Source organism: Platalea leucorodia, assembly GCF_965183815.1.
Source record: "Platalea leucorodia genome assembly, chromosome: 3".
In the NCBI taxonomy this organism is placed as follows: Eukaryota; Metazoa; Chordata; class Aves; order Pelecaniformes; family Threskiornithidae; genus Platalea; species Platalea leucorodia.
This window is the reverse complement of record NC_138825.1, coordinates 34,047,689-34,074,692: the sequence shown is the minus strand read 5'-3', so window position 1 is coordinate 34,074,692 and position 27,004 is coordinate 34,047,689. Positions and strand designations below refer to the sequence as shown.

General features: G+C 41.4%; 1 protein-coding gene across 3 annotated transcripts in view; it reads left to right on the top strand.

Annotated features, from left to right (window-relative positions):
• DAAM2 (dishevelled associated activator of morphogenesis 2) overlaps positions 1-27,004 on the top strand; it is a gene marked incomplete at its 5' end in the record, with an annotated part of 120,449 nt that overhangs the window by 61,405 nt on the left and 32,040 nt on the right. For 2 of the 3 annotated variants that reach the window (XM_082307850.1, XM_082307851.1), the window contains 9 exons: positions 4,819-4,929; positions 5,936-6,039; positions 8,192-8,258; positions 9,188-9,305; positions 10,847-10,985; positions 12,440-12,498; positions 12,909-13,093; positions 14,042-14,359; positions 21,275-21,382. In XM_082307850.1, the coding sequence (XP_082163976.1) occupies positions 4,819-4,929; positions 5,936-6,039; positions 8,192-8,258; positions 9,188-9,305; positions 10,847-10,985; positions 12,440-12,498; positions 12,909-13,093; positions 14,042-14,359; positions 21,275-21,382 (1,209 nt within the window). Of the gene's footprint in view, positions 1-4,818; positions 4,930-5,935; positions 6,040-8,191; positions 8,259-9,187; positions 9,306-10,846; positions 10,986-12,439; positions 12,499-12,908; positions 13,094-14,041; positions 14,360-21,274; positions 21,383-24,203; positions 24,237-27,004 lie in introns of all 3 variants that reach the window. The other variant, XM_082307852.1, reaches the window with a different exon arrangement.

The window sequence follows — 27,004 nt, the reverse complement described above, 5'->3', positions numbered from 1 at the left end:
TACTATTTGAATAGGAAACTTACAGTTTTATACTAGTGTATCTAAAGTCAAAATCCAAATTACAGTGAGATTCCTTAGTGATATAAACACTTGTAGTCCCAATTAATTTAACTAAATTCCACCAGGTCATACCAACTGAAGACCACTAATCAAACTGTGCTGAAATATTTTGGAAAGGATTTCCTTGCTTTTTGATGTTTTCTTTTTTTTTTAATTGAAGTGAATGGAAAATAATAGATAGAACTTTTATGAATATGAAGGAAGGACTATCTCCTTAACAAAATTTCATATTTTGCTCTGAGTGGAAATTCTGATGTAAAATATTGCTTCTTGCTAAATTGCCGGCATTTCATCTACTGACTGCAATTATCAATCTATTCCGTAACTTCAGAGAGGAGTCACTTTAAAGCTATGGGAGATTCTCCAGAACTTTTCTTTGTTGAGACTTCAGTCTTCTATTGAATGCTTTGTAGTACTATAACTTCACCCTATATCTCCGCTGTTCAGTGTGTTCACAGCCCTATCGGGATCATCTTTGTTTTGGCACTTGCAACAAGATTCTATACTTTATGTTTGTGTCTGAATTTATATTGTGGCTGTTCCTATTTTCTCACATTTGCCGCAGCTTCTTGCCTGAGCTGATCCCTTTGCCTTCTTTAATCTTTGACCCTTCTTTCATGCTGCCCTTCTGCCTGGAATAACTCCAACAGGCAGTCTGCATTCCTTGAAAACTGTCCTCTTCAGAGTAGTATTCCATCTTTACTCAAATACCACAATAATATAAAGGCATGCCTTCAATCTCCTTCCTGAGGCAATCTGGAAAAGCTCTGTCTTTTCTTCATCCAATTTTTGCTTGAAACATGCTTCTTTGCCTACAAATTCTACTCTGCTCCTTGAAGAAGAGAGATGAAAGAAAACATTGGGAAGCCAGACAATAAACCCTCATAGCAGAAATGTGGAATTAGGAAGATGAGCCCTTGGTGTCCTTGCTGGGATTCACTGTGTGACCATGAAAACGTTGCTTTATCTTGAATTTCTTAGGTGCTTTTCTTGTGAAGATGGAGGTTTCTAAAATGCTATGAAAACTGAGAAAGAAGAGTCTCTGATTTCAGTGTCATTTATGACTGCGTTATCCTATTTATGACTGGTTTCCTTTGTGAAAGGGGCACAATCTTACTCTTCCCTAAGCTGTTGCATTTCTGATTATTGTTATGCTTGCTGCTTCCCCTCATTTCTCCTGTGGAGTGAATGTGTTGTGTTATGACATTGTAACATGTTGTACTTTTTAACATGCCATATTTTGAATCCAGCTAATGTTGCAAAGTCATAACGCTGTACTGGCCCGGAAAAGTATATCAGGATGTTCCTGTGCCCTTCCAGCCTGGTTTGCTGTCTGAAACACCTACCCAGCTGGGGAACCCTGTGGGGAGAAAGAATTTTCCTTTTAGTCTTGAGAGAACCTAGGTGTTAGATACTGTCTGAAAGGAGCTGATTTCACTCGCCGATGAAAATACTTACTGGCCTGCTTTGGGCTGAACGCTCTTGTTTTCCTCCTTAATGCTGCTAGAAATTTTGAAGCTTGAGGTGAAGGAATAAAGGAAGCTTGATATTGTCAGTTGAAAAGGTGGAGATTAGGAGCATTCCTTCCAGAACCCCCTTGCCTGGTTTGTGTTAAACACCGTCAGTACAGACCATAATCTGTGGGGAGAAATCTGATCAATTTGGAATTGTAGTAGAGGAGCTAACAAGAAACAAATTAAAGTCCTGTATTCCCACTTGATTTGCCTCTTCCCCTCAGGGCTCATCCAAAGCCTTTTGAGGTTTGCTGCAGATTGAATGAAACCCTACTGGATGTCAGTGATGAGGAATAATGGGATTAAGTGAGGAAAGTTTTGCTTAAATAGTAGGAAAAACCTTTACAACCATAAGATCAATGGGGCCACAGAGCTGGCTGCCAAGAGGTGTGGTGAAATCTTTTTCACAGGAAATGTTCAAGTGAAGACTTGAACCGCAGCCATTTGCAAACGGTTGGAGATACTGGAGTTCGGCCACAATGTGTAGGTGTAGACTCTGATCTTTAGGAATTGCATGAACCTATAGTGTTTCCTTCTAGAGCTGAACAATCACATGAAGATGTGCTGCTCTTCAATTAGCTTAGTGCAACCAGAGTTTTTGTTTTTCTTGCCCTGAATTTGGCTTGGCCCCTGCTGCATTCTGCTCCCAGTCCAGCCTTCTGAAATGGGGGATAGAAAACTTTTGTTAACAACCTTCAACCTGTCTGGATGCTGTATCTGATATGTTGTTGCATAGTCTAGCATGTTCATAAAGTCTGTGAGGATATATGGTGGGAATGAGGCCTCTGAAGAAAACCAGCAAAACCATCCTTGGTTTTGATGCTTCTGTAGTAATGGCTACTTAAATTATTCCAAGACGACACATGTGCTTTGGATTTCAGTGTCAAATCTGACAGTTACAGAACTAAATTCTTTCATTTATTTCACTTCTGCTTATTTGTCAAGTTGAATAGTTGGGTTTGTTGGTGAATTTAAAGACCTCTTAAATAGTCTCCTATTGTCATTGGCAGAGATAGGATGCTGGACTGGACTGACCATCCGTCTGACTCAGTAGGGCATTTCATGTATTTTTATGTAAGACTCATTCCCATTTCTAACAAAATGGGGGAAGGGTTGGTATTCGGCCATCATATGACTACTGGGAAATCATGGATGTGATGGAAGTTCAAATGCCAGGAGTAGGGATATTTGCAAGTGCCAGCTGGACAATTTAGAAGATGGAAGAAAAAGGAGTTTATGAAATCAGACTTGCTTGATAGTGAACTCACTATGCTCAGATATAAGCACAACTGTCAGTAGCAGTGTATGATAGATCAAAAGATTTTTACACAAAAACAAACAAAGGGTTTGCATGAAGCCAGGAAGGTATTCTTTCCCGTGGGGAATGCACAGGAGGGTATTCCCCCTGTTTCTGGAGGCACATCTCCATGGTGATGTCCGTTTTCTACAGGAAACAAGACAGACCTATGAAACTGATGACTAGCACAGGAAAGATTTTGCTATGAATGGACACTTTCAGTAGCCAGGGACGGAAGACTGACTAAAGGAAAATGAACTTCCTTACTCAGCATCATAGCTTCAAAATATTATTTACATGGATCAGCTGAGCTGAACACTAAAAAGTTATTTTTGTCTTCATTCTCCCTTTATGGCCAAAACTTCTTGGGAAGAGTAAAAAGAATTCTGTCTTTTCTAGTTCATCAGCAAAACAAACATATGAGTGTGGGGCCTTTATTATTAACACTGGAGTGAGACGCGTACAATTGAACTGGCAGATCTCCAGTAGAATTTTTTACTCTTCCAGTAAGGAAAATCATCCTTGGAGTTAGAAATTGATCAGAGAAGATCCTGAAGAGAAGGTTCATGGTCATCAGCACAAAGCTAAAAGTAGAGTTGCTTTCATGGCTAATCAGTTTCTACATAGAACGTCTTCGGTAAATATTCAAGTAGAATTAATCCTAAACAGACTGTATAAGGCACAGGCTACCAACATTATCTGTCTAGTCTTTTTTCTCCTTTGTCTCCTGATGTTCACAAGATTATGGTGAAATATCTCTAAGTTTGTAGAGATTAGATCAAAAGCATTTCTGTGCTAAATACCCCCTGAATACTAAATATCCCTGCTATTTGCTTAATAGGGAGACATACAGTCTCCGGGGAGACCTTACAGCAGCCTTTCAATATATAAAGGGAGCTTATAAGAAAGATGAAGACTTTTTACCAGGGCCTGTAGTGACAGGACAAGGGGTAATGCTTTTAAACTAAAAGAGGCTAGATTTAGATTGGATAAAAGGAAGAGATTTTTTTTACGATGAGGGTAGTGAGACACTGGAACAGGTTGCCCAGGGAAGTTGTAGGTGCCCCATCAGTGGAAGTGGTCCAGGTCAGGCTGGATGGGGCTCTGAGCAACCTGATCTAGTTGAAAGATATCGCTGCCCATTGCAGGAGGACTGGACTAGATGATCTTTAAAGGTCACTTCCAACCCAAACCATTCTATGATTCTGTAACAAGGGAAATGGAGCTTAACTACAATTTCAGTGGAGCTGTGTAATTCACCGTTGAGCTTTGGAGCTGTATGCATAGGGCAGGAATATTCCTGTTATTTGCAAATCGCTAATAGTTGCTTACCAAGAGGTAGGTAATTGTCTGCTTCATGTGAAATGGTTGTAAGTGAAGGAACAAGGAGAAATCTTCCAAGATCCACGCATAGGTTTTATTCCTCGCAAGACAGCTTCTCTTTAGAATTCTCTCCCGCTGTATATGAAGGTGCAATCTATCCTGCTGAGATCCAAGAAAATAATGAAAATTACTTGAGTGATGTGAGTAGACAGGAGGTATGAATCTGATGCTATGTTTCTGCATGTATAAACTCCCTGTCATATTCACCATACAGAGTTAACTGACTAGGAAGGACATAATTCTGCTGCTTTCTTAGATCATGTTGGCAGAAACTATAAAAGGCATCTGCTTTTTCTCAAATAATAGCTTGTTTAAAAAAAAGTTGTTGGTTGTTTGTTTGTTTTTTTCATTAGGATCAGGTGGGCATTTTATTCCTATCACTATTCTTCATTTGTTTATTATAGCATGCCCAAAATTGCTAACAATCTTATCTGAAAAAAATTATTTCTTTAAGCAAATATATAGCAATCAAAAGAAGTCCGTGTGCCTATCCCATGAACAGTATGCAAAATGGAGCAAGAAATTAGATTATATCCTCTAACCCAGCCTGCTGTTCTGTTTCAGACATTGTTGAACGAGCTGGACCGAAGCATGGGGCGATACCGAGATGAAGTAAATCTCAAAACAGCCATCATGTCCTTTATCAATGCTGTTCTGAACGCTGGCGCTGGTGAGGTGAGTCACTGCCCTGGAAATTCCTTCTAAAATGTTATGCTTGAATTAATTTACCTTGGAAACGGCTAGTAGACTAAGTCACAAATCTTGTGTTATTGAGTGGATATAGTTTGTGGAAAATAATGCCTAGTTGTTAATATCAGTCTTATAATGTCTTCCATATTATTTTATTCCCAGCCTCTTCTGATATAACGTAGACTACTTGCACTGAAATGATTGCTTCCGGGTTTTGGGGGGTTTTTTTGGTTTATTTTTAAAGAACTGCAAAGCATTTACCTCTTGATTTCAGCCTTTTAGAAAACATTTTGGTTTACCTTCAGAAATGTTTTGAAATGTTAAGTTGTTTTGACTCAAAGTCAAACTCAAAACATTTTAATTTAAAAATGTCAAAGGGAGACATTTCAGAAAAGACAGTTTGTTGTTTTTCTTTCATTAACAAGACTTTCTTTTGAGTCTGGAGGATAGTTTAAACTGATTTTGTTTCATTAGAAGTGTTACTTTTGTTACATTGGCTTTTCTTTTTTTAGTTAAACCACAACAGACAACAAGCTCATAAGAGCTCTGTCTGGCAATGTATTTGTCTCTGTATGTGGGAGTTCTGTAACATCGCACCGAATAGGTGTCAAATCTGCCAGAGTATATGGTGATTTTATGACAAATAAACATAAAAACTAGGAGGAAGACTGCAGTACTGTTCATCTGTAAGCAGGAGGCAGACCTCTAATGGACTAGCAGGACAAACACTAATAATTTTTGTTCTTTGTGTGCTGTCCTTCTGACTGGATATGCAGAACACTTTGGAGGTAAACAAGGACTGTATTTTTAAGTGAAACAGAGGCAAAGGCATTAATTTTTTTACTTACTTTACTGGAATTAAACGTCCTGTGAATTTGCTGTCAGGATAGAGGATATTAAAAAGGGAAGAACTGAAGTTTTAGGTAATTTTTTTTTAATGTGATCAAAAGCTTTTGGAACCTAGTAACTTGGTTTTCCCTCACTTTTTAAGGACAATTTGGAGTTCCGATTACACCTACGGTATGAGTTTCTAATGCTGGGAATTCAACCCGTCATTGACAAGCTAAGAGGACATGAGAATGCCACACTGGACAGGTAAGATGTTTTCGGAGAACAGTTATTGATCAACAGAAAGAGTTCTTGGAAACTCTTCTCCATTTGCGTTTCAGATTTAAGCCCAAAGCTGTCTCTGTCTCTCACTAAAACTGACTCCCTTTAAAGACAAAAAGGAAATTTGTCCTTAAAATTAAAACCAGCAGATGAAGTAGGAAACATACATACTAAATTGGCAGTGGCTGTGGCAAGGAGTTCCTGAATTGCTTTTCTTCTAAGCTGAGGATGGCAATCAGAATGAAAAAAAAAAAGAAAAAGTTCTAATTCTTTCTCTCTTGTAGCAAAACTGGAACAAAAGCCTGTCCTGGTAGGAGGGAGGGAAGCCAGTAATTCATTGACTTCATTGAGACTGAGTATGTGTGGTCAAAGCACAGGTTTTGAGTTTCCAAGGTTTTTCTTTAAGCTCAGTCTTTTTTGCGATCTAGCCTGTACCACAGCCTCCCAAACAGTGGCACTGGCACAACTATGAGAGAAGGAGGACCTGTGGTGGGCAAAGGGGTAGAGATGCCAAGTGAGCAAGAGAGAATAATGAGGAGCATCTTCAAACAGCTGTGCTACTGCATAAAATGTAACACTGAATGGCACCTTCAAATTACTGTGTTAAAAGTTATATGGATAATAAATGCTTTCTCCACTGGCAATTCCATATTTTGCCACAGTAATTGAAGCTGCTAATGACCTTAAATTAAACCCTTCACGAAGCCACGTGCTGAAATAAACTTGGAGTAAACAATCTGAACAATTTGACTGAGACGCTTCAAGAAGCTAAAAGACTGATGAACCAATGAGGAGGCTGGTAAAATCCATTTGCTTAACAAAATGAAGCATTGAAGGTGAAAGAGCAGGCAGCTGTGGGAGTCTGCCTTCTCCTGTGACTGCAAGATGCTTTGTGGAGAGGCATTGACCTGCTGCTCTACTGCCATCCCTTATTGTCTGCTACTCCAAGCCCCTTCCTACAAAGCAGGGCTGATTTTTAAGTATCTGATATCTGGGATTTCCTAGATAGAAGTGTCAAGTTTCCCAAAGCACATGGTGAAAAACCTATGGATCAGGCCAATGCCTGCAGCTTTCAAGGCACTGTTTTCTCAAACATCCACTGTCAGGAGCTGCTATAGGGTGACAGAGCTATCCCTGGGAGCAAATGTAATGTGCCTGAGATTCTGTGTAAGCACCAGGTTAGCACCAGCTGCCTATCGTAAAGAGTGGCCTCACATCTTTGAGCAGGTAGAGGCATATATCTGTGTATTAATGTCACAGGGAAAGACTGCATGCAGTTGTATGTGTCTACAGTTTGCTGCAGAGCTGGAACCAGTAACATTTGATCTACAACATTATAACCAAGAAGAGAATCTGTCCTATAGGCAATAGGGCTGCCCTGTTCCTTTGGTCAGTAACCAGGAGTGTTTAGGAGGGGCTTAGGGGCACTTTTGGATCTTACAAATTACAGTGATGAGAATGATAACAGAGGTTTGAGAGGATCCCAGATGCCTGGATTACATAGACTATATGCCAGGTCTATACAGAGGGATGTGCCACAGCCTTTCTCCACATCAGCTGCTGTGATCTGGTCTCCATGCAAGAAAAGTCCAGATGCCATGGTCAAATGTCTCTCACCAGGTCCCCCAGATCCCAGCAGAGGCATGCCACTGTGCTCATCAATAAGCAAATGTAAAGACAACTGTGAGCTCTGCTGTTTAACTAATCCACTGAATGCATCTCTGCTCCACCGTGTAAAAGAAACTACTTGTTAGTGGTCTAATATCTGGTTAACAAGTATGGCATGGACTTTTTAGAAATGTATTATCACTGCAGGCATTGCATTCACCACAAATAGAATATCCCTTTCCTATTTTATGTTTATTTTTAGCAGCCTTAGCTCAACACAGTGACTTAGCACAAGGATTAAAGAGCGTGTATACCTCAGCCAGCCATTCCTTTTGGCCTGTCACTGACCCCCATGGGTTGTCTTGCATACCTATCCCAGCACTTCATGTAAGAAAGGCTTGCCAATTTCCAAGTGTCCTAGCTGGAAATGAGGTGTTGCTGCTTCTGTAGTGACACGCTTAGTTTAAGTCAGAATTATGCCATGAACATTGGCAGGTTTTGTTTGTTTTGTTTTTCTGTTTTCTCTTAGGCACTTAGATTTCTTTGAGATGGTCAGAAATGAAGATGACCTGGAACTTGCCAAGCGGTTTGACCTGGTAAGTTTTTCTCTCTAGAGTACCTGAACTTGCCAAAGCTGAACATCCACTTTGGATGCTTGCTGCAACTTCCCTTTGAGTTCCCTGAAAACAATGATTGACTTGGGTGCCGAGAGTGGCTGGTGCTCTTGTTTTCACTGTTTTTCATTTAGCAAGTAGGGAGTCTGTGATGTGTGAACAATGGAAACAATGATCACAGACAGGGCTTCTGCCAAGTATCTTTGACAAAGACTTCTTTCTTTTGTTCGGCTGAAGGTTCAGGAGTGGAGGAGGTTCTCAACCCTGCTCTCATGTTCTCAGTCCTGATGATCCAGGTGTACTCCAGTCTCAGACGTTCCCTTTACAGGACTATGGGTGAAGCTTGGGCTCTTCTCTGACACTTTTCCCAAGATTACAGGAAACTCTGCTGAAGACTGTCACCTCAGAGCCTGTGGAGAGGATCAGTATTTTACATTGGGTAGATTTTAAAGATTAGCATAAAACAAGGACAGTTTCCACAACCTCTACCAACAGTAAGAGGCTGTAGGGTCCAGAATAGTTATAGTTTCCTCTTCATGACCAGCTCCTGCCACATACTGATACAGAACAACTAGCCCTTTCCTGCTTAGCTTCTAGTTGCACCACCACTTTCTAGTACTCAAATATTTTGCTTGCTCCAGAACAGCTCCTGGTGGCTTTACATGCCTCCCATCTTTCTAGCCCTTTACTTTGGGGCTTTTTCCATACTGGAGTGGGGATGGCAATGCTGGTTTCAGAGACACATGTGCCTGCTCTTCACTGGAACTTGCAGCTGGACATTGCAGAAGACTCTGCAGAGGTCCAGTTGCTGGAAATTTGCCTGTGTTGATCAGATCTTTCACAGTTTGTCAGGCTTTCACTGTGCATGGTTTTTCTCTCACTTGTTCTTTCACTACCTTCTCTCACTTCAGATCCACATTGATACAAAAAGTGCCTCTCAGATGTTTGAGTTGATCAAGAAGAGACTGAAGCACACAGATGCCTATCCCTATTTGTTATCCATTCTCCAGCACTGCTTGCAGATGCCATGTGAGTACATCACAGTTTTCCAGAGCAAGGGGTATTGAAGAACTGGGTGAAGCTTTGGTGTAGGTACACTGTCACAGATACCAGGACACACACTACCCTTGTCTTCCATTCAGAACTTGGCAGTGGCTGAGGAGCTTGGTATCTTAACACTGACTCCATCCAGCAGATTTTTGTTGCAATACTTAAAGCAGCAGCTTGAACTCTCTGCACTTGCAAATAAAAATAAGTATCTAAGGTGTTCCAGTTAGTCACTGACAGAGCTTTTAATGATTTTAAATTAGAAGTTTTAAAAAAGAAAGAGTCTTTGTGCTCTAGATCAGGGAATTCCCAAAAATAGATACCATTTTGAATATTAACAAAATGCAGTGAGGAATTTTTCTGGTGAAACAATACAGTACTGAAAGCTGTTCTGTCACTGGGAAATTCCACAGTAAGTCCTCAGGCTGCTATCTCATGGCAATACATCAGTGGCGAGCGCCTGAATTCAAAGTGAAAAATAACATTGGCAGTTATTTTCAAGAGAAGCGATAGGAATCTTCTTGTTAACTGTAATAAAATAATTCGGTTGTGCTTCCAGAGTGTAGCAGCTGAGCAAAGGCGTAGCAAGATCACTAAAGAGCTGCCTTCCTTGATCCTGTTAGGTATCAGATGCTGGTCTTCATTACTTTCAACCATACTTGAGCAGTTAAACTGAGAAGGGACCATGAAGGAGATGTACCGTGGTGTGCTTTCTCAGAAAGTAATGTGGTATGTTTTCAGACACTCATTAGATTCAAGTACTGCCATGCACAAATTCAAGCAGTTGTTTGTCCCAGTGGTCTCCTTGATATTGCTCTTTAAGACAGTACTTGAGCTTTAGGTATTGACCTGGATTTTTGGTGGCAGAAGGGCTAAATCCTGCTAGTTCAGGACAGGATTGTACTGGAGCAGTTTTAAAGAATCTAAAAGTCTATGTTATGTCATTCAGGGAGCTGAGGTGAACTTTATGTTGCTTTGGCTCTTCTGTTTGATAGCCATAGGAACGGTCCCTTTGGTTCAATTTCTGTTCATTCTCTCCAGGCTTTTTGGTCATGTTTGTATGAATTTTTCATGCCAGTTGAGTTTCACTGACCTGCAGATAACTGAGCATGCAGATAGAACACCTGATTGTTTTTACAGTGCCTGATCATGATGTTACCTAAGTACCAAAAAAAACCCCAACACCAAGCCCCCAAAAATACTGAGTAACAGCTATCACAAAGGAATCACTTCTGTAAGCGTTTAAAGTGCAAGTTAGAGTTAATCTGTCAAAAGTGTTGCACAGCCCAAATGTGCAAATCAGGTGCAGAGTTGCCCATGCCTGTTATATTGCTGTTCCAATATGCCGGATGTTTGTAAATAATCTGCTAGCAACAGTTTGGTGTTAGGCTTTCTGTTCCATAATTTGCTACATACAGGATTGAGATGGAAGGCGTAAAAGACGGAATACCAGTCTGATGGCAGGGATATGCACTTTGGCATGGAAATGGAAGTTCTCATGGGCTGGTCTTTTTTCCATACAGATAAGAGGAATGGAGGAACCTTCCAGCAGTGGCAGCTGTTGGATAGAATACTCCAACAAATTGTTCTTCAGGACGAACGAGGAGATGATCCAGATATAGCTCCATTGGAAAACTTCAATGTCAAAAATATCATTAAAATGTAAGCTGCATTATTATTGTTTATTGCTGTTATGCAGGTATAAGTATATGATAAGTATGCAGGTGCTTAGGAAATAAAATATCATATCTGAGGAGTTTCTTATTTTAACTTACAGCTTCTTGTTTTCTTCTTAGTCTTCTAAATAGTTTCCTTCTCATGACATCTTAACCAGATGGTATTTTCTAGCAAAGTCCTTGCGTTTGGCTTCTAATTTCTGTTAAATATTAAGCTGGTTAGAAGAGAAGAAAAAATACCCATGATATTATAATAAGGCTTCCTCATGTGCCTGTTTTCATTCAGAATGTTGACGAAAGCGTTCATTGATAGTAAAAAAAAAAAAAAAAAAAAAAAAAAGTGGTCATCTCTACTTAGATTTCATTCTTTACTAATAAGCACATAGTTTAGAAAGATTTCAAATAGTGGAAAGCAACCCCCACCTAGCACACAAAACCTTTTACCTCTTCATAAAATGTCTGCATGCTCTCACCCACAGACTTGGCTGAGGGCAGTACCATTATTTTTTCCCGTAGGACGCATCATTTGAGAAGTCTAGCTACATGAGCTGGCTCTCATCTCAACTTCCCTGTTCTCAGTCCTTTTTTAGCCAAACTTTTGGACTCTTCATCCCATCCATCTGACTCTGCAGGTAATTCATGGCCCATTACCCTTCTGAATTATCCACTGAAAAGAGCATTTTATAGAACATAAGCCTCATATGAAACCAAATTCTCCTGTACTAAAAATCTTACAGTCCCTCCTGTTACAGGCATGAGCCAGAATCAAAACTGATTTCTCATAATGGAAAAATACACTGGTGTTGATCTCTGTCTGTCTGTATATCAGACTTCGTTGTAGACCTCATGCCTGATCTTCCCTTTCTACTTTCATAGCTACTCCTCATTCTGCATATCTAATCAATCCCCAGCATGCCCTGCATATTTTCTGTCAGTAATAGGAAATAGCTGTGCCAGTATGAGATATGAGCATTGCCTTGTTACTGATATATTACCCAACAGATAAGCATCCTCCCTTCTTGTAAGAAAGAAGAAATAGGACCACAGAAAGTAGAAAAAAAGATGGCAATCTGGTCTCATATTAAGGGTGGGGTGATTTATTACCCACAGCAGCTATGATTATTTTAGTGATGACTCCTCTCTTTCAAAAAACTTACCACTTTGAGGGCATTACCTGAAGACAGGAATGTATTAGGATTTTTTTTCCCCAGGCATTCCTTTATACCTTTTCAGGACTCTGAGCAACAAGTCATCACATTTATGTTAGCTGTTGGCTACAGTAAGGATCAGGATCTGGAACCAGACTGATCACTGGTATGATCTTGTATAAACATGTAAATTCACCAGGCTGCCTTTTGCTGATCACTACACATAACGGCCACTTGCCTTTCAGTCCGGGTAGCTCAGAACAAGTTTAAATGATCTAATTTCATCTTTCAGGCTGGTGAACGAAAATGAAGTCAAGCAGTGGAGGGACCAGGCAGAGAAGTTCCGGAAAGGTGCGTGTGTCCTCTGTGCTTGGGGAGGCAAAAGAGGAGGCAAGACTGATCCTGATTCAGTCACAGAGCAGCAGGCAGCAGAGCTGGGCACTTTTCCTTTCGTGGACAAAACCTGCTTTGTTCCCTCCAGTACATTTTGTCTCATGGTGATCAGTTTATATGTTTCATAGGATGGGGCTTCCCTCAGTCCTCACATGAAGTGATTTTACAGTCTAAGTGAAACTTGGGCATTGCTATCTTGATCACTGAAGATCACTGTCAAGACAGTCAGACTTTTCTTTTTCCTACTCTCATTATACATCCCCAGTTGAACTGACAGATTGGTCAGCTTTATTTCAGCATAACCTGCACCCCTTTGGGGACTGTTCATGAGCTTTATTTCATCAGCCCCACTTGCCTGTTCCTCCTAGATCATGCTGAGCTGATGAGCAGGCTAGAGAAGAAGGAACGGGAGTGTGAGACAAAGACCCAGGAGAAAGATGAAATGATGAAGACACTGAACAAAATGAAGGACAAGCTGCAGAAGGAATCCTTGGAGCTGCGCCAGACCCGGGACCAGATGAATGACCTGGTGGCTCAACTTAATGAGTTCTCGGTATGAGACTGGGACTATTCCCATCCTTGTTTAAAGCCTGCTAACTAGTGAATGATGAACAAAAGCACATTATGAGTGAAGCACTTTCTATGGTCCGTACAGAGAGAGTCTGTCTAGCCAGCTAGAAAGATGAATACTTAGAAGTTTCTCAGCTTTTAGTTGAGACCAAAATCCCTGAGCTGGTGGTATAGAATGGATAATGCATGGGCTGCTCCATGGCTCCTCAGCCAGTTTCCTTGCAGGAGCTGCTGAGTCACACACGTCCTCCTCCAGACATAATTTTTACTGCTGAGTGGGGTTGCCCTAGTTGTTATTTCAGTGGAATAGAGAAAAATCTCCCAGATACGAAAGTAAATTTAGTGAAGAAACAGGATTCTTGTCATGCTTCAGGAGCATCTGTACTGTCTTGGAGCTCTGCAGAAGTGACCTTTGCAGCTTCTGCCTCCTGCTTGGTGCTCCTTCTGTCCCGGCAGTGTGCCTGAGCCTCAACTCGCCAGGACACGGCCCTGAGAAGTTAGACACTGCAGAAAGCAGATTCATTCCCTCCTCCCCTCTCCCACTTTGCATTAGTGGGGCCTAATGACAGGTATTCAGTATGTCAAACCCTGAGGTTTAAAACCCAGGAGTTCAAAAGCTCATAAGATTGAACTTTTTTCATACATAAGGAGAAAATAATACATTTTGGCTTCTTCTACTCGCTTTCTGTTTTTCTGAGCCATTTATGGTTCATTTTTTCAAGCTCTTCTCCACAACTTCAAGGGCTTGAAACTTTCTCTTAAATGAAAGCTGAGATTCCTCCCTTTATTGCATGGCTTTGAGTGCAGGAGGCTTTAAAGAAAACATCAAATATTTTGAGACTCGTAATAAAATCACATCAGCTGGCAATATGGAGTTATTGTGCCTTTTAAACTGTTTGCTTTCTTTTTCTGTGTGTTTTTTATTTTCCAGCAAGGGGGCAGCATTTCCTTCCCACCCCCACCACCACCCCCTCCAGGTGGCCCATTAGCTTTGTCCTCTTCTCACATGTCTGAGAATTTGCCCCCACTGCCACCTCCTCTGCCTTTCTCCAGCTGTCCCCCTCCTCCTGCTCCACCACCTCCACCAGGAGGACCTCCTCCCCCACCAGGAGCACCACCTTTCTTCAGCATGGGGATGCCACCGCCTTCAACAACCACGTTCAGCAGCAGTGGCACCAGCCTGAAGAAGAAAACTATCCCACAGCCTTCACACCCACTGAAATCCTTCAACTGGGCTAAGCTGAGTGAGGTAAGAAATTGCAGTACTCTCAGCAATTAATTTACTTTCTAAGTATAACTCGGTGGTGATTAATGCCATGAAGTGCAAGGTGACAGAAGCCAGTGACATTGTGGCTTTCCTTGGGCTGAGGTCAGTAGCAGTCACTAATGGTCTTGAGGGAGTCTCCCCAGTTCTCCAGCAGCGCAGTGTATCTCCTGTGATGACCAAGGTGCTGGTTAGATTGAGCTGCAGTAGATCTGGGCATGCTATCAGTTAGGCAAAGCTACAGTGGGACTGAATACGTAAGCCGGAGCTGGACATCTCCAGGGCTGGTGTGTCAGAGCTGCCGGCACTTGCGCATCAGGGAAAAGTATGGCCAGAGCCAATGAGGGCAAAACACGGTGAGAACCAGCTCCAAAACCAGCCTCCTCTCCCCTGGCAGGAGCCATCACCAAGGAGAGAAAGGTGGCCTGATTCTCCTCGCCATTTGTTCATGGCCACGAGGAAAGCTGCCCTTCTCCTTGCATGTTTACAACTCTGTCTCTTGGTGATAAAACTCCAAATTGGCAATTAAAACAGAATACTTGGATTCTTCCTGTTGCACTCATTTTTTGCTGCCTTGATTGCCTCTCCTTCCCCTCCACTTTTCTTTCTTTCTTCTCTCTCTCCCTCCCCCCCCCCCCCCCCCCCCTTCTCTTTAGGTCTTAATTTTTTTTTAACTGATTTAGAAAGAAAAAAAGTGTCTGTGTTGAGTTTGGATGGCTGCCTAGAAACCCAGGTTCTCTTTTAGACTGAAACTCACCCAGGGCCCAACTCCGGCATTTGGAATGAGTGTCCAGGGACCTCTGGAATGCCATAAGAATTCTCTCTCCCCCTCTCTCCTTTTCTTTAAAATAAAGTGAAGTCAAATATTTGCTGCACCGTCTGTGCTTGTCTGTCAAGGCCACGTGGGGGGTGTGGGAGAGAATGTAAGGATGGGGATTTATTTTCCTTTGCAGAACATGGGACTTAGTGCTCTGAAGAAAAGAAATAATAACTAATATATGTATATATATGAATGTATATGAAAAATAGAGAGTCACAGGTGTTTCTGTTTAGTGTACAGTAACTGTAGGCTTATCCTGCCCTCTGGTTAGGAGTGAAGGCAGCTGTGCTAATAAAATTGAAGACCTGGGTGGTGAGGTTGGTAAAAGATGCTATTTTCAGGAAGGCAGAATAGTTGGGAAAAGGGGTATAAAAGAGTGGGGGCTTCATTTTGGGGTGTTTGCCAGTGTTAGTGTTTTGACCTAGTAAGGTCTCTGCAAAACTGTAGAGACAGTGGTGCAGACACAGGTGGCTTGCCTTGTTTTTTGGGGTGCACTTTGTTAATTCCATTGACTGCTGAAGGAGGCAATATGTTTTGCCCATCTTCATCAGTTATCCTGGATTCCCTGCTTCAGTCCCAGGCACTTTCTCTCTGTTGACATGGACGCGAATCCTCTGAATGCAAAGTCACAAGCAGGTCGGATGGCCTCATCTTGCCTTTTGTTACCATTGCGGCACTTCTGTGGTGTTCTCCTGAACTGTCAAAGTAGCCATGCCTGAATGAATGCAGGCGCACAACAAGCACACTGGTTGGGAGCAGCGTACCTCGAGTTTTTGAGCATGGGAAACTGAGGCCTGGAAGTGTGCATAGTATTATTGTGGTTCGTGATAGCGTTTAACTTCCATTTCACACGAATACAAGTTTTCCCCACAAATGCATTTTGAGGAAAACTACATCTGAGACCATGTATATGTTTTTCTTTTTTAAAAGACTGGTCTAGTTAGCAAAGAGCACAGGCATGTCTGCACCATGCAACACAGCAAGGTGCAGTGACACAATGTTGGAAACAGAGCTGTACACAAACTCAGGGCTGTAGCGAGGTCAAATATGTTGTTCGGCTCTTAGGTATCTTTGCGTACTGTTTTAGACCATCCTTCTCAAAGCAGTTGGTACAGGGTCTCGCTCCTAAGCTTTCTTAAGTGTGAAGATGATACTGAGGTAGCCCACATGAGAGTGAACCCCTTTCTGTCCGTGCAGCCTGCCTCAAGGGAGTGAGAGAAAGCCAACAGAGCCCGAGAGGAGTGTGGATGGGGCTGACCAAGAGGGATTTGTCTGCGATACACTTTCTCAGTAGCGAAATCAAGGCCGTTCTACAGGGCAATTCATATGACTTGTTTTTTCCCCATGCTGATATTGTCTTTGGAAGGAAAGGACTGAGCTGTTGGGTGTTAGGAGAATGATCAAATATATTCAGACTCTTAGCAGTTGACAATAACAGATTGTCCACAGTTCCCATGGGCACCACGAAAAAAGGTTTGACTGGAAAGTATTCGTGCTTCTAACAAGGAAACTCCAACAACCCGCTAATTTCCTTTGAGAATTAAATATTTTGTACTGGCTTTGATGTGAGCTGATGATCAGTGGCAAAGCCATTTAGATGCATGGATGGGCTGAGTTCTGGTTAAGCCCTTCCACACCACAGCTCCATTCATACAGCACTGTAGCATCGTCTGTGAATTCCATTCATACAGCACTACAGTAGTGCTAGTGCCAAGGATCTCTGTTTTTTAAGAAAAAGATATTGCAATGTAACCACTGTAATGTCCTGGAAAGATTCCTTTCTTTGTTTCTGGACAGCAAATGGAGTTTGCTCTCCCACTCTGAATTTTACACAACACCCAAGGTCAAACAGGGACCAGACATTTATGGTTAATCCAAATGAAGGACTGGTTTCAAGCACACTGGAAGTATGGATTAATATAATTACCTCTTTAATAAATATAAACATATTGATTTGAAGTTACCAGAGTAAATCAAGTCAACCTTCAACTGCACTGCTTGTTTTCTCATGGCTGGAGAAGCAGCTTCCCATTAAGAGTCAGGCCGGTAATGACTCTAGTCGATGATCTGAAAGGGGCTTTCTTCAGCCAGCCCTAAATGGACCTGGGTGAAATTGTCTCAGAAGAAAGGTGTTTGTTCTACATACCACATAGGATTAAAAAAAAAAAAAACGCCATCAAAACCCAAAAAACCAATCACATAAACAGAAAATGTTCATTTTGACACTAATTTTTTTAAAAAATGTTTCTGTAGTGGTTTTGGTGATTCTGATTTCTGGAACTTTCTTCCTAAAAGCAGCCTGAGGATCATGGCAAACGATGATGCAGGACTGCTGCCAGAGATTCAAAATTAATGGAAAGATTTCTACAAAATCTGTGTGAAGCTACTCATAATAACCTTGGTGATGCCTAGTCCTACAGTGAGAAAAAACATCTCTCTCAATTAACAAACATGCCAGAAATACAATTTTTGCTCAAAGTGGATTTTTCTTACACTGAGAAAAGGATCTGATATCAAGAGAGAAATTTGAAAAATGCACTCTGTTCATATCCCTTTTTCAGATTCATAATGGAATTCTGAATTAAAATTTTAATATGCTTCAGTTTTTGATGGTTAATATTTTACAAATATTAACCTACTAATAAGCAGGATTGCCTGCTCCAGTATTCACAGGACACTCATAGTTTCTATGGTTTCTCTGGACCTGCAGGACAAATGAAAGGCTTTCCCAAAGTACTGTAAGTTTTCACTCATGCTATGAGGTTATTGAGGCATGATGGACTTTGGTGGCTTGCAGAGTATCACTGTTTATCTTTCAGGGGAAATAAAATCATCTGTTAGATGTAGCAGAGGACAGCTTGCTATGATTTGTACCTCCATGAAACACCAATCTTGGTAGGTCTCTCAGCAAATTTGGTTTCATTACAAAGGCGGAATGACATAACTGCAGCAGCTACAGCAAGCAAATTGTTAAACGCAATATACCAAAACCAGCTTGATGGAACAAATGCCTTGTCAATACTTGTTCTGATAATAAGATGTTTCCTTACCTACTAGGTACTACCATTTTGCTAGAGGACACTAGGAAATGTAGTTCATAGGATTTGCTTCTCAAGGGGGGAGAAGACTTTGCAAAGCAGAGGAACCACAGATCTTGGAAGACTTGTAGGGTGAATAAATGAATGAATGAATAAATAAATATGGGGAGAAAAACATATTACAGATGAAGTGACCTCTCTCTTTTTTTTCTTTTTTTCTTTTTTTTTTAAGGAAAGAAAAAAGGAAAGAAGAAATAAAGAATTTACTTTATTTTTAAATTGTTATTTAGGGACCATAAATATTTTTTATGGTGCTGAGGGAATAATTTATCATAGCAACCACATTATGCAAGTCTATTTCTCTTAAAATACTCAGTCTCTCTGGCTGATGACAAGGAACTATCAGCCAGTTAATCCATAACTGAGTAGCAAGAGCTCAGTGTAGGAAATTATCTGGCAGCAACATGAAAGTTTTCAAGGGCAGAGCTTAGGGTGGAAACAGAAGAGACAGCCCCATTGCAAGTGTTTTGTGTAACAAAGGTTGTTTATACCTCTACCTGCCATGTTTTTTTTCTTTGACTGGATTAGCCCGTTTGGTTTTTAAGCACTAAAATTGGGTTGCTTGGGTCAAAGTTCTTTTTGTGCACACCATTGCAATGGGTGCTGCTTTGGAAGTTGTCTTTCTGCTGCAAGGAGCATACAAACCATCCTATACAGGACCAGATTCAAGCTGGGACTTAAAATGAATCTGAATTGAAATGAGAATCATTTTCACTTCCTTGGGTTGTTTTTCTGGGAAAGTATGGACGAGAGCTACTCTCTGCAAGCCCTTTGTGAGCCTCAGAGCTGCCTGTTCTGGCACCTCTGCAATTCATTCAGACTGGTTCTGTAGCACGTTTTCGCTGTTCTTGCCATTTGTGGGGAAACTTCCCTCCCATGAGAGTCTTGCAGCTGGACAGGTAGATGGGCAAGACTCTCATGAGTAGCTGTCTCTTGAGTCACATCCAGCCTTCTGCCAAACACAGCATATAGCTTTTTGGCATCCTCAGGGCTCTATCCCAATGATGATTCTAAGGACTGCTCCTGAAGTCACGTCCACTGGCTCCTGTCAAGAAATATTCTTCCATTTCAGTGTTTGATGGACAATCTGAAACAGTGAGGAACTCGGAGAACTGCTCTGCTGTTCAAATACATCCCTCAGGATTTATAATTCAGGGCTTATAAAGCCAGCCTGGAAATTGAATGAGAATGAACACTCTGCCTGGATGCTTCTGGCTAAGATTGGCAGTAGAGTCCAGAGTTAGGATAAAATGAAAATTAGCTTTGTCTCCTATTCCTTTGGCGGACATGAGCCTCCCAAACTCGTTTGTCATGTTACAGTCACAGGGTCATGATGCTTTTCCTACTGTGGAAAGAAGAGCCACGCTGATTGCAAGGAATGATACAATGATATTGGTGAGCCTGTTCAGGGATGCTGCCATCTAGTATATGCTCTCACTGTAAATAGCACTGCAGACTCGCCTCCTTGCCCTCAGGCACTCACAGGCTGCCTCTGGAGGGAGGGTGTTGGTTTTCCTCCATAGTGTCTGCCCTGCCAGCAATTTCCTCCAGAACATTTCACACTTTTATTTCCCCCTCATTTCATCCTTCCATCAGGTGTTTTTCCTTGCTCCTTGAGCCTTGTGGCTTAGCACATTTCCCTCATTCCTTTGATGACTGTGAATGGGAAGTAGAGCCTGTTCCTAATTAGTTCTGATAATGAAGTGTTAACGCACTTTGCTCTATAGGTACAAGTCAGGTACTTCAGAGCTGGAGCCTGTGTGAGGGTTTCATTGCTATTGCTTGCTGTTCCTGGCTTTCTCTGCATCAGTGTTCTGCTGGCTCTTCATCTCCTGGGGTTTGCTTAGGTCTCTTTACAATCCCTTCTGTCCATTTCCTTTTTCTTTTAATCAACACCTTCCTTATTTTCCCAGTTAATTAAGTACAGTAAATGTACACTTCATTAACTAAAAGAAGTAAAAGACAGTGTTGTCAGGTGTGAAGAGCAAGTTTTCCTTTTCTGAATAGTTAATTGCCCAAAATTTGTCACACACAACATGCATCTTAACAGTCAGTAGGAAGCAGAAGGTAGTTCAATCTCTGTGTCCTCTCTGCCAGCAAGGACATCTGTCCTGAGAAAGCCATCAGGAGACCCCAAGGCCTTCTCCTAGTTTAGGATGACTGCTGATTAGCTAATTCATGTACTACAAGAGCTTATTTGGTCCAAGGTTGGTGACAGCAAAGTTGGAGGAGGAGTCTATGCCTGTCTCCCTCCATGCTAGTCATCTGCCAGACAGCTAGGATTCCCTGGCATTCAGGATAATGTATCACATGGGTTGTGAACATTTCCAGTTTGTGTGGAGATCCAGAGATCTGGGTATAGTTTGTGTCTATTTGAGTCAACAAAGAACTTATTTAGACAGGGGAGATCATGTCATAGGAAACAATTAGACTTCAAAGACTCAGAGCCTTAAAAGTAAAATAAAATAAAATCTTAAACTACTTTCACAGGCAGGCAGAATGAAAACCACACACCCTTTGGGGTTTACAATAGAACCTGGCAAAATTTGCAGAAGGGTAGTTGTGTCTGGGGTTTGTCATGCATCAGTGCCCTTCCTAAGCTTTTTCCTCATGATGGTAACAATTCTTTCAGCATGACCACAATCATGGTGTTAGACAGATGGCCACTCTTGAAAGGAAACGTACTGTGGGATCATGGATGTCACTTGAAATGTGGTCTGCTAGTCTTGGAACGTGCCCTTTCATCAGAGGCTTGCTGTGATGAAAAATACAAAATACTCAGTATGTTTAAAAAACTCCAAAACCACACCACTATTTTGTTATCCTTTGACTCTTGAAACAAAGCGTGCCCTCTAAAATGACAGTAGTAGTACATAGGAATATGGCCAGTGAGCAGAAGAGAATGATCTGTCCAAATGGGATTGGATGTTCTTAGCTAAAAGCTTTGGCTATATCTCATTAAAATATGACCTTTTCTTTCAGGAGAGGATCCATGGCACAATCTGGAATGAGATTGATGATTTGAAGGCATTCAAGGTGCTGGATCTAGAAGATTTTGAAAAGATGTTCTCCGCATATCAGAGACACCAGGTAGGGGTGAACTCTTCCACACCTTGTCTTCCTTGAATTTCTGGAGCAGGAAAGAACACATGACAGTTATCTGGGCCCTTGTCCACCTGCAGTCAGGCTGCATCATTTGCTGCTCTGCCACTGTTCAAAAAATCACAAGACCAAAAGAAGTGGGGAGGGCATATAGGGCAGAATATAACCTTCTGTTATCAACGTACTTCATACTAATGGGCGGGTCTCAGAGACAACAGCTCCCAACAGGTAATGCTCTATTTGATCTCAGCAGCCACTGGCTTCCAAAAGCTCCTGAACTTTACATTCATGCTTGATATCCATCTTTCTATTTCTCCCATTCATCCAGAGAAAAAGTCTGTAGTTGCCTGAATACAAAGCAAGGTGACTGAATTAGCTGTCTTTTGCTTTGTCTGTTTTTTCTTAAACAGCCAAGTGACTCAGCTGGCTAGGTGACAGAAACTGTCTGAATTACAGATTATAATACAAACAGCGTACTTTAAAAGCAGCCATTTATTACAATGCCTTTTTCCCCTCTTCTTTTTCTTGGAAAGTAAGTCACCTTCAATCTGTCTGTCTCCACTGAATGAGATATAGCAAGAGAGGGTTTGTACCCTCCCTGAACTCCCCCAGCTTTCCTTTGCTTTTGGAATATATTTGGAGAAATTCAATCTTCTGTACTCTGCAGAACTGGATCATTGCTCTGGAGTTTTAGGAAAAGACACAGACGTGATTGCCATAAGCAGCCTTTATGATTAAGCCTTACAGTGATGATGATTACTTCATTGTCATTATGATTAACTTATTCAGTACCTTAAAATTAACAAACAAACCCCTTGTCTTTGAACATTTCCATCTGTTCCCTTCTCTCATTTTTCTGTCTAATCTAATAAACATAATTAATAACTCTTCTGATTTACTAGCTCACAGCCACCTAGATAAGCATCCCAACTTGAACTGTGAAGAATGTGATGTTACCCATTGCACGATGAGATTTCATTTCTCATTCTACTCCTGCAAATAGCTGTTGCTCTTTCAGTGGGTCCCTCTCTCTTTCTGTGAATCCCATTCCCTGAAACAAGAACTTAGTTCATAGAAGGGAAGAAAGGCACATGACACTTCAGTGCTGTTACAAGATTGGATTTAGACCCTGTGCCAACAGCTTAGCTATGGTGGTGAGTTCCCAGTTGTTTTGCAAGTAGCCAGACTGTCATCTGTGCACGAGTAGCCATTGCAGCATCAAGGTGCCATTCCAATATTTCGGGTGCAAACATTGCAGCTTCCTCACTAGAACTGACTTTGCAAAGCCTTGCTTCCTTTGGGTCCCAAAATCCAAAGCCAAAGCTGTCCTGTTCTGCCAACTCTCAGTTAGAATCATAATATTTATGGCTGTGTTACCAGCCACTGAAAAGCAGCCTGGCCTATTCAACCATAAACTAACCTGACCCTTACCCCTGCCCACTGGAATAGAGCCATCATCTCAGAGTGACCTCCATGGGTCTCAGAGCAGTTCTCTTCCATCCTCATTAAACACACTTTATGACACTGGCTCCAGACACTAGAGTATCACTTATGTAAGCTACTCATATTTTTGCGTAGTTAGGTGCATTGCTGCTCTTCCAGCTTTCGTTCAGGGTTTTGTTGGTTTTTTTTCCCCTTAGATATTCCATTGTTATTACTTTATGTGATACTTTCCTTTTCATCCATACTCACTCCAGTGTGAACTGGATTCCAATCAACAAGTCCTCATCAACTTTCTTCTTCTATTTTTTTTTAAAGACCAGGCAACCAAAACTGCATTTGAATCAAAATCTTATGAGAACTTTTCCAGTTGATTCACACTTAGTTTTTTCTCCTCTTTTATTTTTGGAAATACTCCACTCTGGCCAAGTATGTGTTTACCCTGGGTTTGTGACTTTTAAACTTCATCCAAATGTCTGTAAAGAAAAATGTCAATGCAAAACCCTGCTCTTGTGCATCTGAAATGTTGAGTGACTACAGATAAAGACATTTCTTTCTTTGCTGTTATTAACACGATCTTCATATTTTTTTCCAGTTTCATTCACATTAAACAGCTTTTCTTTCTTCTTCATTTTTTTAATGACAAAGGGTCTCTTCTCCTCTCTCAAGCCCAGTGTATCGGTTTTGGTGGCTATGAGGGAAAACAGAATTGTCCAGTGTACAGAATGCTGGACCAAAAATTCTTACACTTGTCTTTTGACCTTGCTCCAATCTTACTGTGTAATATTGACCTTTTGATTCAGTATATCTGGTGTTTTCCTGGAGTATGGAATATGTTGTGAAATAGTAGCTGTCTGTCATCCAGTAGTGCTGTAAGGCTTCTTTGGTGGTTACAGAGTGCTTTCAAAATACTTGGCTACAAGTTGTTAGAGGGTATAATGTGCCGTTGAAACAAGTTGTTACTAATAATGGCAAACTGTGCCTGCGCATCAGGAGAGGAGAACTGACTCTCAAGTTTTAACCTTGGCAGTTCTTTCAGTAAGGCTCCAGACTAGATTTGTAAAGGTATTTAAGCATTATCCTAGATAATGTTTCAAGACCTAAGAGATTTATGCTTCGGGGACTGTATTTATTCTTTTCTGAAAAGACCTAGAACTGTTAGTTTCCCAACATCTGCTGATTTAAAATATGCAAAGAAATGCTGAAATACCTTTGGACCATCTGGGCCAGTATTACTTGCTAAGCATTTTATTCTTTTCGAAAGCAGTGTGTGTCTAAATTCAGCTGCCTTGTTAAACTTGATATCTTTCTCTGTGACTAATTTTTGGCATGTTTCCTTCTTCGTTATTTGTGGCTGCTGCCTGCATAGGACCTGCTAACTAACCCCTCCTCCTGTAAGCAGGTGAGTATCGTTGTCTGCCTCCTGATCCACTTGCAGTGTGTGGGAAGGTGAAGTGCAGCACCATGCCGTTGTGGGGTCACGACTCATCTCATACTAGTCTTTCATATGGCCTTGCACCTCTGCTTTCTGGGTGGGGAAGGTGGTACAAAAAATTCCTTTACTTTTATTAGCTCTGCGATAGGAAGATAGGAACCTCACTGTGGTTTCTGCTGGTGTCTGTAGTCCCCTTTTTGATGATCCTGAGGAAAAAGACCAGGGACAAAGTAGAATGTGAATGTAAACTCTTCCTTAACCAAACTAATAGGTCTCTCTAGTGGAGAACAAAAGGGGCTCTAAGAGAGCCTCCACTCCCACTGTTCCCATCTGTGGTGCATCTGCTTTGGACAGTACTGAAGTCTCCAGATGTATTCACTAGCCACAGACTTTCTGATAAAAAAACCCTTTCTTTCTGTAGAACTGGAAGGCACTTTGATTGGGCAGAAGGATTTGTGCCAGCTGAGGAGCAGAAGGGTTAGACTGGAGGAAAGCCTACTTCATTTCAGATTTCAGAAACCCTCAGAAAGTTCAGCAAAAGACTGAAATGATGTTTAGATGAAGTAGAGTTATCAGACTGCCCATGTGTCTTCAAACTGGCTACCTCCCTGTTTATTCATCATAAGCAAAATTCTTGGCAACACTTTTGGGAAGAGCAATGCTCTCAGAAGAGGGTTGTCCAGATGTCATCACAAGTGTCTCTGGTGGCTTCAGAAGAAAGCAGTCCTCACCATGAGTGCCCCGGGAAAGTATTGGAAAGTATTGTATTTGGAAAGTCTGGTCAGGACCTCTGCCACTGGGTGAGGCTGGTACATGGCTCTGGGCCATTTACTGACATTCATCATGGCAGCATGCACCATGAAACAAGTCAATATGGTAGAAATAGTTCCCTAAAGTATTGATAATTACTGGAACCTAGGGTGCTGCCATAGTACCAGACCATGAGTTCTGTAGCTAACCAAAATCTAACTGTATTTGAAACAGGGCAGCACTATGATGAACACATTCCACATGTCTAGTCATCCCAGCACTGAAATTTTAGTTGATTTTTGAATTTGCAATTGAAATCTCAAATCTGAAATACTCTTTGAAGCACATAACATAATGTTATTCCAGATGGAAAGTTGGTAAAGAATGATGGGATAAAACTTAGGGATCTTTTCTGTCAGGTTGACAACATCTCCAACTCCTCTTGCTTTGTGTGCGTGGCCTATCTCACAAAAGCTGGTCACTACTGCCCCCTTGCTCCTCTTTTTCTGTGTCTAAGAAAATGCAGATAGTCCATATGCAATCTGTTTTCCTTCAGCTAAGCTTGCAGTCTGGCTTTGGTAAAACCTGAGGCTTCATCTGCTTTTGCTTACACACAACTCCAAGTATCTATAAATATCTCTTTCCTCAATATGAGTTGAAGAGAATATATTTTTAGATGAGACTAGCCCGCTCCTTATGACCAAGGAGTGGGCTACATCTGAATAGTTCAAGCTATGCATCTGTGTTGAACCTTGAAGGCTGGGGAATTGGAAATGGGATGGAGACTATTATACCAAATTCCTGCTGCATGGCTTTAGGGGAAGCCATCTAAACCCCTACCCCCCACACACAGCCAAACCCTGAAACAATTTGGTTTTTTCCTTGGGATGAGTGCTGGTTAACACTAACCAGGTGCGCTTGTCTGCAAACATTAGCTAGTGAGGGACAGTGAAGCTTTTAAACGAAGAGCACAGACCAGCAAGTACCTTTCTTTCCTTCAACAGCTGCCTATCTCCCCATTCCCCTGTCTTCTTGCCCACAAACTAAGGAAACTCAGGAAAACTTTGGCACCTGTACATGCCAGATTATACTGGGGGTGCCCTGCTTTTTGGTATTGTTAGTTATTCTCTCAGAAATAATAAACTTGCCCAATGCCCAATTTTTCTTTTTCTTGGAAACACTATTTGATGTATCAAGTAACATTGCAATTTTTTTCTGCCAAGCTAGACACTTTGGGTACATCCAGCAGAACTATTGTGTGCGTGTCTTCAGCTGCTGCATTGTACCTGCTTATAAATGCCACTTAGTTTTGGTGGTGGCTCACTGCAGCACATTTGGATGTGGTTGTAGGAATCCTTTGTATATCCAGGAGCAACACAGGCTCATTGTAGCTGATTGTACCAACAACTCAAGTGACAACTAGTAGTATGAATCTATGATTTACATTTAACTCTCAAATATTTGGGTGTCAGAATCTCTTGGAGTGGATTAGTCATGCTGATATAAGTAAGCCCTGAGCTGCAGAACCTTGAGTCCTGGGAGTGAATTCTGGGAAGCACTGCTGTATGCTTGCCACTATCTTACACCTTTCCTGGGTATCTGCTGGTGACCATTCTCAGGGACAGGACACTGGAGCAGATAGACCATTTGATCTGACTCAGCATGCTTGCTGTTATGTCCAAAGAAAGAAGTCACATTGCTAATTTGATGGGTGCATTCAAAGCTAGATTATACTGGTAAGTCTTAAAAATCTCAAGGCATGACAATATGGATATCATGGAAAGGCATTTTTGAAGAGGTTCCAGGAGCAGTTAGCTGGGAAAATAAAAACTGTCCTGTTTCCAGTTCCCTCTTCTCTGTTGGTAACTAGAGAGCTATTACCCAGGATTAACACCTTTTATCATTACCTCTACTTCCCTTTAAGGAATGGTGTTAAAAGATACTTAAAGTAACTACAGAAAGCCAATCTCTGGAAGTGAAACAAA